Here is a 13,093-nt window from a genome sequence, read left to right as displayed (position 1 = left end):
GAGAGAGATGGAATGAGCGAGAGAAAGAGAGAGAGAGCAAAGAACTTGAAGATTTTTTTTTATCGAAATGTATAATAAAGGGAAGTGGGGGGGGGGGGGGGTGGAGGGTTGTTTGTTCTTTCCAATGACATTATAAAGAACAACAACATATTGATAGTATGCATGAGGTAAATTGTTCCAATTTATTCATCTATCTATTATCATATTTGGGACCAAAATCATGAATGAGAATTTATAGTCTAAATGTACGAAATCACAATGAAACATATAAATACAACGCCGCACTTATTGTCCAGATTGCAAAACTGACCAGCAATTTAATATATATAATATACATATCCACTTCACATAAATAAAAGCTTATCGGGCCAGCCCTTAAATACAGACATGAAGAAAAATCAAATATAAGTAATATAAAATATTTAAACAAAAACAGAATACGCTTTACAATAACGACCTTACTGTTATAGTAACCGCATAGTTAAATATATTGGAAGCACAATGGTGGAATGACGAATTTTTATGATGCAAAATTAATTCAATAAATATCGTATTTAGAATAATTATAAATAACGTAGAAACTATTACACATGCCTTTGTGCATGTCCATATTACAATATTTGTTATTAATACTCGTATGACTTTTACTAGTTATTAAATAGGCCTACTAATGATGTAAATTCGTTGAGTCCAGCTCTTTGCGTATTAGCAATTCTTTATATTTTGCTACATTAAAGGTACTATGTCCCATTTGCAGGCCAAAAAAATGAAAAGGTTAAATTTCAACGGCATTTAAATTAGGACTTCCCTGAAAAAAAAAGGGGGGGGGGGCTTGAAAATGTCTTTAAGTGGGAAAATAATAACTATTAGTTGTTGAATCGACTTAGGAGCTATAGAGCCAATAAGTAATAGTCTTGATTTTCAGAATATTATACCGAATGGTCGTACGTTTTATGCTGCGCAAATATTCAATAAGTTTAATTTTGGCCATTACAAGAAGTGGGTTATTGATGTACAAATGCTCATGTACGCTTTACAGCTCATTTTATGTATGTTATTACCAAAAAAGAAAAAAAGCCAGTCAGTCACTCAATAGTGTCTGACAGTGAAGTCTAGCAAGTAAACGGGTTTCCTTGCATAGTATCTTTACGACCTAACAATATTAACCGCTACATTTATAATCCGCCGCGACTCAATTTGTTGTGTCGAGCATTCAAGTACGATATAAAGATTTATTCATGTTAGTATATTTTACTGTTTCTAGTCGCGTTTTACAAAATCAGGCCTATACAAATGAGATCAAATTATTTGTTAAAGCAAATAAAACCTACTTAATTGTTCATTATCTTAATTTTGTATGCCGATTGATTGTTTGGGGTACAAGAATCAGATTAGCTGCTGATCGACGTAGCATTGACAAAAGTCCGAGCTGAAAGATTGAAAATTGCATTATCAAGTAGGTGGATTCCAGCCACTTATATATAAAATGAGTTTTAGAAGTATTTTCATCATTTTCATGATTTCATCATTAGCTATATAGTACTCGTATTATGATACAAATATTTATTGCACACAGTCGCCATCTACATCCTTCCTTAACCATTTCAGGACAGGATTTATTTTAAAGGCTGAATTGATCACATGTTTTTCTTCAAATTGGCAACAATAACAATTTTGAGTTCTCACTACATTGGTCTAATAAAATACAATGTCTCTCAAAGCCGCAATATCTAGGCGTGGGAACGTAGTAAAAAAAAGTTGTTAAAATAACACATTTTGATCGAAAATAATGATTTTGAACCTCTAAATGTACGTGTTGCCGCTTTAGGGAATTTGAAGCACATTTTCCTCTGTAAAATTCCAGGCATCAAGAAAAGTGAATGCATTGTGCACCAATTCTTTGCTCTTAATATCCATGCATCTGATATATTTTGTAGGGCTCTTAGCGACGGTCTTGATAAATAGTTTTCGAGCCAAAACACAACATGTGAAATAAACACCTCATTGTTGATCATTTCGGATAAATTTGCAAAACATAAATATTTCAGCTTGTCCAAAAAAAAGATCAATTCGTTCGGGAAAAGAAAATAATTCCTAATGAAACCCTATAAAAATGTATTACTTTTTTGTTTACTTGTTATGTGTCAGTGACTCAAACTTGTTCTTTACGTCTTTCTTTATTGCTTTCGAATTCAGTTACAATATTGTTTGCATTTTATTCGGGAACCATTATGTTCCCCATATTTCACATTATTCACATTATTATTTCTCTAAGTTTTATATCTATCGTTGTTTTCTTATTGCATTCTCTTGTTGAAACTTAAATATGATGCAATCTTGTTACGTGGGATGTGGAACAATAACAACAACAAAAAAACGGTTTAAAACGAACATGTTACTGAATACGTCAGTTTGACGATAGTTCAAGCAGGGTGAACCACATGGAGAATGATATCTCACATCCCAATAAATGGGTTCTTTCATTTCTTTTCAATGACAACTTCTATTTGGTTTAAAGGTACCTCTTAAAATCTCTAGATCAAATGATTTGTGTTGAATGAAGTGGTGCATGAATCTAATCATGCGTAAGTTAAACTATACAATAAGGATTACTATAAGAAATCAGAAAGATTTTTGTGGTATTTAATGAGGAGGGTTTTGAATAAAATTGTCTTTATTGTTTACATTTCTAAGACGGGAAAATCAAGTAGAAAACAGATTAATCCTTAATTTGACAACCCTTTAAGAAATATCTATTTGGGCCTTGTCTTCATCTCTTACTTTTGTAATTATCTTGCTTTCCGTGTCATTGCTAGATCGACTCCAACAAGAGGTTAAATACATTTATTATCTTTATATCCTAAACTAAAAAGTACGCTCCAAACTATATGGTGTAACGCTCTCTTCTCGGTTATCTGCTTCCACGACACTGACTCCTGTAACAATTGCCCCGCGGCGATTTCCAACACTAACCCAACTCTAACTTTAAACCTGAATCAAAGATTATAACTAACCCTAACTTAATCCTAAACTAAAAACCTAGTTGCAACCGTCACCCTAACACTATACTTTTTACGAAATATAAAAAAAACAGATGTCGGAGCATCCTTTTCATGTATCTGTTTCATTCTGTCCCGAAATGGTCCTATCAATCGCAGCATCTCTAGAGGCAGGATAATGGCAAGATCAAGTTGGTTTGTGAAGACGACAGCGTCGCTGTTTTCACGAAGTGACGGTAGTGAAAAAAAATTGCATTCACTTTGCGTTACGATTTTCCTCACTACCGTCACTTCGTGAAAACAAGGACTGATCATCGTTACCTTCACACATCGATCACAGGGTTATTCGATGCCGACGGCAGCATTTTCTCTTTTTCCTGATCTTTTTCCTGGTCGCGCTTTTTTTTATGGTAGAAGTACTTGCAGATGAAAATGTTGACAATCAGGACAATGACTACGGCGACGACGAGGGCCCCGCCTACGATCAGGAGGTATTTGTCGTCAGCGAGGAACAGCAATTTGCCGGAGGAACCATTCGGATTGTGATTGTCTGTGCACAAAATGGAAAAGTTTATTTGGTTTAGATACAATTGTTTTTGCAGTCTATATGCACAGGGTAGTCTGAAATACAGATATGATAATTAATCAATGGAATGTAGTACTTTTCTCTCGAGACAGACACCTCTAATGTCTAATCACACACGTACATGTTATTTTCCCTCCCTCCATCCTTTCACTTTTTCTTCCATTTTTCGACTTTTCCTTTCTATGTATTTCCAATTTTATACCTTCCTGTCCTTTTTGTTTCTGTTTCTCTCTTCTCCTTTTATTTCTACCCCCTTTGAAATCCCCTTTCTCCATTTTGCTCTACCTTTTTGTCTTCTCACTCTCCTCTCGCCTCCCACATTCGAACTCCCTCCTCTATCTTTTCCATTTTACCCTTTTTCTTCTTTTTGCCTAGCCATTTTTCCGCCCTGACATGTAATAAGCCAACCTTTAGACGATGGAATTTGTTTAAATTTTGGTCATTACACAGCAGTGAAAATGATAACCAAATCCGATGCCCAGCTTCTGCTCCAATCATTTGCCAATGACGTGATGGCAGCAGTGGGATACGGACCCACACCATTGAAATAAATACACTGTTTATGGGAAACTTTTTCACGAAACCAACTGAAGTTCGACAAAATCTCAATAAAAAGCGTATTTTTCAATATTATCACTCCTTTCATCGGGATGTAAGCGAACTTGTTGGCATAAACTTGTGACAGTTGCATGAAATGGTGACCATTTTGTTGTTCAGGCGCTCTACTCTCTCTCTCTCTCTCTCTCTCTCTCTGTCTTTAACTATTTTCATATACTTGCTCCAATTCTTTACCACTTTTAAAGCTGTTTTCTTCATCTTTCATTGGATTTGGTATTAAAGTAGGCCAGTACACGATCATATCAACCAAAAATCCACAAGCTTGGTGTTTATAGTAATCCTTACCTGAATTTTGCATCGACGATGGTTTATTCGTCCTTTCTCCCTCTGTCTGTACTCCACCTTCATCCACTAAATCTGGAAAACGAAATAATGCAAAACGCATATTACAACACATTGAAATTAGTGTCAATTAATCATATCCTTTCGTATACCTGTAAAACTGGGTTGTATTGCCCCCGCTAATTATTCATCCACGGTTTTAAAAAAGTGGAATTGAAAACGGGCATCAACGTGGATTTTTTTTCTTCCTCATGAATTGGGATGACAAGAAATACAATAAACTATTTATTTTGGTCCGGATTTTTTCAAAGATTTTGTTGTTGTTGTTGTGTCACTTGTGTGTGTGTGTGTGTGTGTGTGTGTGACAAATCCAAGATCAAGTAACCTTTCTTTGCAGTATTAGGATAAAACTAGGCCTATAAAATCAGGCAAGGTAGGATCTACGAGGTTATGTTTCCTTACAACTTTTCTTCATTTACCTTGTGGCTGTCAAATAATCCAATATCGGGAGTTACGAGGATGGTTTTGCTAGATTTGTTCTTTCTGGAAAACATTTCGCTTACGTTTATTCTCTTTTAATCTATTCATTGATTTCTTACGACTTATATAAAAGAAAAAGAAAGTGTCTTACTTGTTTGATCAGCCGATTTCGTTGTATCTTCCTTGAATCGCGGGTCTGGGACACAGGCCTTTCTACCCTTGTCAAAGATATCGGTTGCTTTAATACAAGATGTTGTGCATTGAGTATCTATCATTCTAGAACAATTAGACAGGGTGCGAACGCCATCGAGGCACTGGCTACAGAACAGGCAGTGGTAGTAGCTGTATTAAGATAAAGAAAGAAAAATGAAAAAGATAAGATAGACCATTCGAAGGGAGTTCACAATAAATGCAAATTGGATGCTTCTGTTGTTGCATGAATGATCAGAAAGGAAATTCTTGAAGTAATGTAGTACATGCAGTTTTCTTTTCAGTGTATTAAGTTTTACGCTCTTGAAATAAAGTTATATACTACCTAATAACACTCTCGCAATCTAGTCATCATTGTCATTATAAATTAGTTTTTTAAACGACAATTAATACCATTTAAAAAAAATTCTGGTTCAACTATTTTTACTCTGGTTGAGTTTATATCTCCGTAGCTCACCATACATGAACGTCATTGCTTTTAAAACTGTCATAACCTTTGAGAATGTCTTCTCTGTAAACCCTATAATTAAATGGTTTTAAAAAGACGCCAATTGTATAGTCACACTTCGCACATAGTTTTGTACATGTGAATATGTGTCAAATGAAGAAACTAATATCTCTGTTATCACGTTTTTACAGCGCGTTTGTCCACCTAAGTGAGTCATTAGTCATCTTCGTCTCAAGTACCTCATTGTGTTGTACCCTCCAATTAGTCATCTTCGTCTCAAGTACCACACTGTTTTGTACCCTCCAATTAGTCATCTTCGTCACAAGTACCACACTGTGTTGTACCCTCCAATTAGTCATCTTCGTCACAAGTACCACACTGTTTTGTCCCCTCCAATTAGTCATCTTCGTCACAAGTACCACACTGTGTTCTACCCTCCAATTAGTCATCTTCGTCACAAGTACCACACTGTTTTGTACCCTCCAATTAGTCATCTTCGTCTCAAGTACCACACTGTTTTGTACCCTCCTATTAGTCATCTTCGTCACAAGTACAACACTGTGTTGTACCCTCCAATTAATCATCTTCGTCACAAGTACCTCATTGTGTTGTACCCTCCAATTAGTCATCTTCGTCTCAAGTACCACACTGTTTTGTACCCTCCAATTAGTCATCTTCGTCACAAGTACCACACTGTGTTGTACCCTCCAATTAGTCATCTTCGTCACAAGTACCACACTGTTTTGTCCCCTCCAATTAGTCATCTTCGTCACAAGTACCACACTGTGTTCTACCCTCCAATTAGTCATCTTCGTCACAAGTACCACACTGTTTTGTACCCTCCAATTAGTCATCTTCGTCTCAAGTACCACACTGTTTTGTACCCTCCTATTAGTCATCTTCGTCACAAGTACAACACTGTGTTGTACCCTCCAATTAATCATCTTCGTCACAAGTACCTCATTGTGTTGTACCCTCCAATTAGTCATCTTCGTCTCAAGTACCACACTGTTTTGTACCCTCCAATTAGTCATCTTCGTCACAAGTACCACACTGTGTTGTACCCTCCAATTAGTCATCTTCGTCACAAGTACCACACTGTTTTGTCCCCTCCAATTAGTCATCTTCGTCACAAGTACCACACTGTGTTCTACCCTCCAATTAGTCATCTTCGTCACAAGTACCACACTGTTTTGTACCCTCCAATTAGTCATCTTCGTCTCAAGTACCACACTGTTTTGTACCCTCCTATTAGTCATCTTCGTCACAAGTACAACACTGTGTTGTACCCTCCAATTAATCATCTTCGTCACAAGTACCTCACTGTGTTGTACCCTCCAATTAGTCATCTTCGTCTCAAGTACCACACTGTTTTGTACCCTCCAATTAGTCATCTTCGTCACAAGTACCACACTGTGTTGTACCCTCCAATTAGTCATCTTCGTCACAAGTACCACACTGTTTTGTCCCCTCCAATTAGTCATCTTCGTCACAAGTACCACACTGTGTTCTACCCTCCAATTAGTCATCTTCGTCACAAGTACCACACTGTTTTGTACCCTCCAATTAGTCATCTTCGTCTCAAGTACCACACTGTTTTGTACCCTCCTATTAGTCATCTTCGTCACAAGTACAACACTGTGTTGTACCCTCCAATTAATCATCTTCGTCACAAGTACCTCATTGTGTTGTACCCTCCAATTAGTCATCTTCGTCTCAAGTACCACACTGTTTTGTACCCTCAAATTAGTAATCTTCGTCACAAGTACCACACTGTTTTGTACCCTCCAATTAGTCATCTTCGTCTCAAGTACCACACTGTGTTGTACCCAGGCGCGTACACAGGGGGGGGGGGGGGTTGGGGGGTTAAACCTCCCCCTTTGGTATTTTTCTGTGTGTAAACCCCCCCCCCCTTTGCATTTTTTTTTTTTTTTTATTTAAAAAAAAAAAAAAAAAAAAAAAAAAAATTCCCATGGCTGACCTAAAAAAGCTGACCTTACCCCCCCCCCCCCAACGGAGCAAAATGTCAAATTTTCAAATTTCGAGACCAAAAAAAAAAAAAAAAAAGTGTCCTCTTACCCCCCCCCCCCCCCCCCCCCCCCCCCCCCCCCCCCCCCATTTAGCAGCGATTCATCCAGCAGGTGAATACACTGGAGGTGGGGGGGGGGGTGATGGAAAGAAGAACGACTAATATTTTTTTTGGTGTGGGCGAAAACAAAATTAGTTGTTCTTCTTGGGGGGGGGGGCCGCTTTTGTTTTTGTTTAAAAAAAAAGGTTAAATTTACGTTATTATCCTATTTTTTAAAAACAGTTTTTGGGGCTAGATGGGGGGCAGGTAGGGAAAATCGCCACGTGGATCCGCGCCTGGTGCGGATCCAGGATGTCTTAGGGAGGGGGGCCAAATTTGAAATCAATTTGAAATTTAGTGTGCTGAAATTTGAATATCGTGCGCCAGGGGGGGGGGGGGCATCTCCAAAAAAAGGTAAAATTTACGTGTATTTTGTGCGAATGACTCTGAATGTGAAGCCTTTAATTTCTTCCGCGAACTTAAACAAGGAACAGGAAATTCTACAACAAGGGAACTAAAGGGAACTTGTCAGAAGCTGACGTTTACTACAGTACAAAGAATATAAAAACGGGGTTTGTCATGACGCCCACAGATGGTTGTAATTACTATGAACTTGAATGCCGGAAATGAAACCATCGACCCCAGGTCAATTAAACAGTTCGGAAGAAGCATAGATCCATTTACATGCAGTTCATAGTTAAAAGGGTGTTTAAGTTATTGGTTTAGTATAAGGGTGTGACGAATTTGTTATTTGTGATCATAAATTACCATAATATTATAATTTGTTTCATATCAATGTTCATGATTTTGATCAAGTTTGAATATTTTATCTTCAAAATAATGTAATTCAACAGAGCCATTGACGCAATTATGATCTGGATTAGAAAGAAAGGTGACAGTTTTTGAAGTTTTGCACTACGTAATCGCTGTCGCTATTGGATTTAACTACGATGACCTATGTTTATAGCTAAAGAGCATTGTTCAATCAGATCTCACTATTGACTTGTGTCGTTCTTTTAATCTATTTATGAACTTGACCGATGTTCTAAGCCCTTTTAAGGCGTAAATAATGGAAAGATCAGGCGTCATAAGTTTCCCTGGAAATCCATTTGTTCTGTTAGCCGAGAACCCAGGCCTAGAAAATACATTTCAAATGAATTTAGAATATGCAGGATGTAAAACCAGTGACGTTGGTACTTGTAGTCATTGTCAAGGTAACCTTTATTCATATTCAGTGGAGCATTTCCAACAATAATTATTCTGGCAAGACCACGCAGTGAACAATAGTTGTCAAGCAGGCGTCACGCCATAATTTTGTTTAAAAAAAAACTTACATAGTTAAAAAGATAAATGTGAGCGAAAATTTTGGTTCCAAAGTTTTGTTCCTTTCTTTTCTCTCGACATGGAGATGTACACTTTCTATTCAAAGAACAGAGGAGAGGGGTGCTCAATGCACAACCGTGCAACACCAAGAATAACACAAACAAACAATCGAAACTCTATGGCAACTTCAATTTGATAATTCAAATCATTGATTTTCTTGTATATTTTAAGATGTTTGTAATGAAAATAAAATAATAGAACGAACTACAAAGTTAATGATAGTTATTGTAGTACTTCCAAATAAGGCATTCGACGAATTTGACACGAGTTTGACCCATATTAAGATCTAAGGGTGTGGTTCTATCTTATATTATGGCTTATCATATTTCAGCAACTTCAGCACTTTGTTCTATAGATCCCAGATTATAGCATGTCAGATTAAAAAATCCCAACATGAAGCAAACATAAAGATTTACCTACGTCATTTGACGTCAATGATACCGTGATTATACCTATCCACACAATGGAAAAGCAAATAGTAGTACATGTTTATGGTATAGCATTCTATCAATAGATATTACCGAATGAACAGTGTTAAAGTAGTTTTTGGAACAGTCTATCAAATCAGGAGTTGATCAGTTTATAGTTGCAAAAAAGGTGCAAAGACATGAGCATTAATACATTTGCTGTTTCCATTGAAGTTTTTTAATTGAATTTGAATTTATTAACAACATAACACAATGTTACAAATGTATTCAAGTGGGAACAAAATAACAACAATTAAACAGTTAATACATCAAGGTTTCATCGATTGTAATTCCTACGAAAATGATAAACTGACTCTATCACTTTATCACTGAGTTTCAATATACCCCTAATTTCACATAATTGCCTTTGTCTCTTTATGAGCATAGAGTTTGTTTTCTTTAAGTTCATTGTCAACTTGTTAACAAAACACCATTTTTGGACTTCCACAAATTTTATATTTACCTCATTCATATTAATTTCTTTCTGTCTTTTATCAAAAGTATGAAATAGATTTGAATTATCAGCAAATAATCTAAATTCAAAATATTTAGTAGAAGATGGTATATCATTAATATAACAAAAACAAAATGGGCCCGAGGACTGAACCTTGAGTGACACCATGATATGTTATCCTTCTCCTACTTGATATTATTTCCTTGTGGCATAAGACTTGCGATCGATTTGAAAGGTAACTTTGAAACCATTGTAATACTATTAATTACATCTGAGCAGGAAAACTTGATAAGAAAAAAAAAAGCCCATTGCTACACGAATATTTTTCCATGCAATATATTTGTTTTTGGTTGTTGTTGTTAATTTGATACGTCAGCTTAAAAGCTTTAAATTCATCGTCATAATTGAATGAATAAAGTTTGTCCAAGTATACAGGTCCTACTTTTGGGTTGAGAGTAGCTGACAGGGTAAAACCATCATGATTATGGACACAACTCAAATTGTAAATGTGTCTGAATACGACAGACTATTTCTTATAAGTTATATATTTGTAAAGCTATTGATAAATCATACTGCTATCGTTTCGTTCCAGGTCGAGAGTCACCTGAGTTTCAAAGTTCATTCATTCATCTTTTTGTCAGTATCTTATCGCCATTGTTGATACACCGGTCTGACGCAAATCAATGTACGCAAATCTGTTCTTTGCAAATAGTTTCTTTTTAATTGTATTGGCTGTGGCTTCCGTTAAATTTAACATAACTTTTGATATCTCAAACCAGGCCCTCAGACTTGGTGAATAGTGTTTCATGAGTAAATTGAGGGTTTACAATCTATTTTACAAAACATTGGACCTGCTTTTAGGCCCACACAATAGCAGTCTACTCTTTAGGTCAAAGGTATAGAAAATAAGTTGTTTATTATGAACATTTTAAAAATGCAAGTTTTGCTCAATGTGACACAAATTTATAACAACTTTGGTTCTTTGTGAACATGAAATCTCCTTTCCTCTCTTCAGATTATTTTGTGATCCAGATGATAAAAAGTTCATTCATGTATTCTACGTTTGTGATTTATAGAATCTGCTGTAATAAATATGTCCTACAGTGTGGACACAGTGTCTTAACATTGTCAATACTGTGAAAGTGTTGTAAATTGTCACTGTGGAGACATTGTACTGCAGTTTCCTATGTGACCACATAATGTCAAACAATTAAGGTGTTAAAATACTGTGAACATTTTTGTTAAGTTAACAATATAATCACACAGTGTCAGTAGTGTATAGACCACAGTTGGCCATGTACAGTTTGAATTCGTTATTTTAACATTGCCAGCGTTGTGAAAGTGTTGCAAATAATCTCTGTGTTCACACGTTGATGTACTCCCACTGTGATTCCCTCTGTGGCCATACATTGTCACACACTGGGAACACTTCCATAATGTAAACACACCATTTTCACACTATCACATCCTTACACCCAGTCACACAGTGGAAAACACATTGATGCCATAAATACAATCTCACTGTACAGTGAGATATACACATTAGGTTTTGACAAAGAGTACTTGGAATACTTTTAAAGCAACTGGCGTGAAGACACAGTGTGAGCAATTTGCCAAAATAGTTTAAACTTAAAGCCAACATCATAAAATGTTCACAGTGTGGTAAATTGGTGTGCAGGATTGTTTTTTCCCCTGATTTAAAAAGGCAATGATAGAGAAAAAAAAAGAATGTGGAATTATGAATCAACAATATCAAATCTTCCAAACAGAACCGATGAAGCTTCACTGCAACACCTACAATATCATATCCTTACCTTGAAAAATATGAATAACGATTTCATGCTAGAAAGGTGCGATCGATTCTTTAAAACCGAAACGCAATCCATTTTATCAATGTCAGGCAACAAAACATAACGAAAGGTCTAGGCCTACAACTTACATGTGTCTCGTGCCTTTGTGAGTGGGCTTAACTCTGACGTGATAGTCTCCCAAGCTTTCGAGTGGTATCTCGACCTCTGGCACGATCTCAACTCGTTCTCCACACCGGCACTCTGGATATTGTCGATGAGGCTCGCCCAACTTGCAGCTGACCACCGCTTGGAGGTACTCGGGTACCGGCTCCTTCTCGGGGACACGTGCCTGGCCTCCTCCTCCGGCGGCGAAGCGGTCCGCGAACACCGAGGCGAGGACGTGATTTACGCCCAAGCCCACGCACAAAAGAACACAAATTAATACTTTATCCATGATAAAAGTTAAGGCCCGGAGTTAAGGGGGTGACCAGTTTCTTCCAGAAGAGAAGATGTTGTTTGTTTACTATTTACCCTATGACTAAATTAATGTTAGGCCTACTATGAGTCACTGTGACATTGATTTGTAAATACGTGTTCTTCCAACTACACCTTCTTGCGATCTGATAACTAATAATTTGGCGAGTTTTTACCAAACGTAAATTTCCTAAAAGTTTTCCGCTTCGTTCGCAGAGGTGACGTAATTAGCTTTGTTTGACGTCACTTGTATACAGTTGTAGGTTTTTGTGCCAGACTGCTGCTATTTAAATAAAGGAAGATTGGGAAAAGGCGGGTCGTAAATGAAATTCACATGAATTCAACTATGAAATATGAACAAGGAAATAAAGTCCCGACTGTTTGTTTTAAATTTTATTTTTTATTAGACTCATGTCTAACTGAGCTAGATTAACTTCTGGTAAAAGGACAAGCAAAAGGAACAAATTCAGAACAAGACCACGTGATTTTCTCGTCCACATTTCTAGGCGTTCTGTAAAATTGATCAAAAATTCTGGTCATGTCGGCACTTTTCTCGAAAATCTTACATACTTCAGTTCAAAATATCATGGCTTTACGCTGATACGTATTTAATAGCCAGGACAAGTTATCTGGTATCTTATCAGAATTAATGAAACAGCTTGGGAAGACCAAAAGAGACTGGGTTGAGGGGTAGAAAAAATCTAGTGGGCGACTTCGAACGAGGCTATTTAGCGCTCCACACATTAACACTGTTATACTGTTGTATCAGTATTACCATTGTATTCGAACAATAGATCTTTATGAATGGAAAACTTCTGGAATTTTCGAACCATT

General features: G+C 36.7%; 1 protein-coding gene across 1 annotated transcript; it reads right to left on the bottom strand.

The window, feature by feature from the left end:
• Positions 1-2,063: 2,063 nt before the first annotated feature.
• On the bottom strand, positions 2,064-12,391 carry LOC582507. Its single transcript, XM_030985511.1, has 4 exons — positions 11,935-12,391; positions 5,117-5,307; positions 4,489-4,560; positions 2,064-3,549 (listed from the first exon to the last, which is right to left on the bottom strand). Exons 1-4 carry the CDS (start codon positions 12,237-12,239, stop codon positions 3,323-3,325), a joined length of 795 nt encoding a protein of 264 aa, XP_030841371.1. The 5' UTR covers positions 12,240-12,391; the 3' UTR covers positions 2,064-3,322.
• Between the last annotated feature and the right edge of the window lie 702 nt (positions 12,392-13,093).

This window comes from Strongylocentrotus purpuratus, unplaced genomic scaffold (genome assembly GCF_000002235.5).
Source record: "Strongylocentrotus purpuratus isolate Spur 01 unplaced genomic scaffold, Spur_5.0 spur5_scaffold_15, whole genome shotgun sequence".
Taxonomy (NCBI): domain Eukaryota; kingdom Metazoa; phylum Echinodermata; class Echinoidea; order Camarodonta; family Strongylocentrotidae; genus Strongylocentrotus; species Strongylocentrotus purpuratus.
Note: the sequence above shows the minus strand (reverse complement) of the source record. Positions and strands in the feature narration are given on the sequence as shown.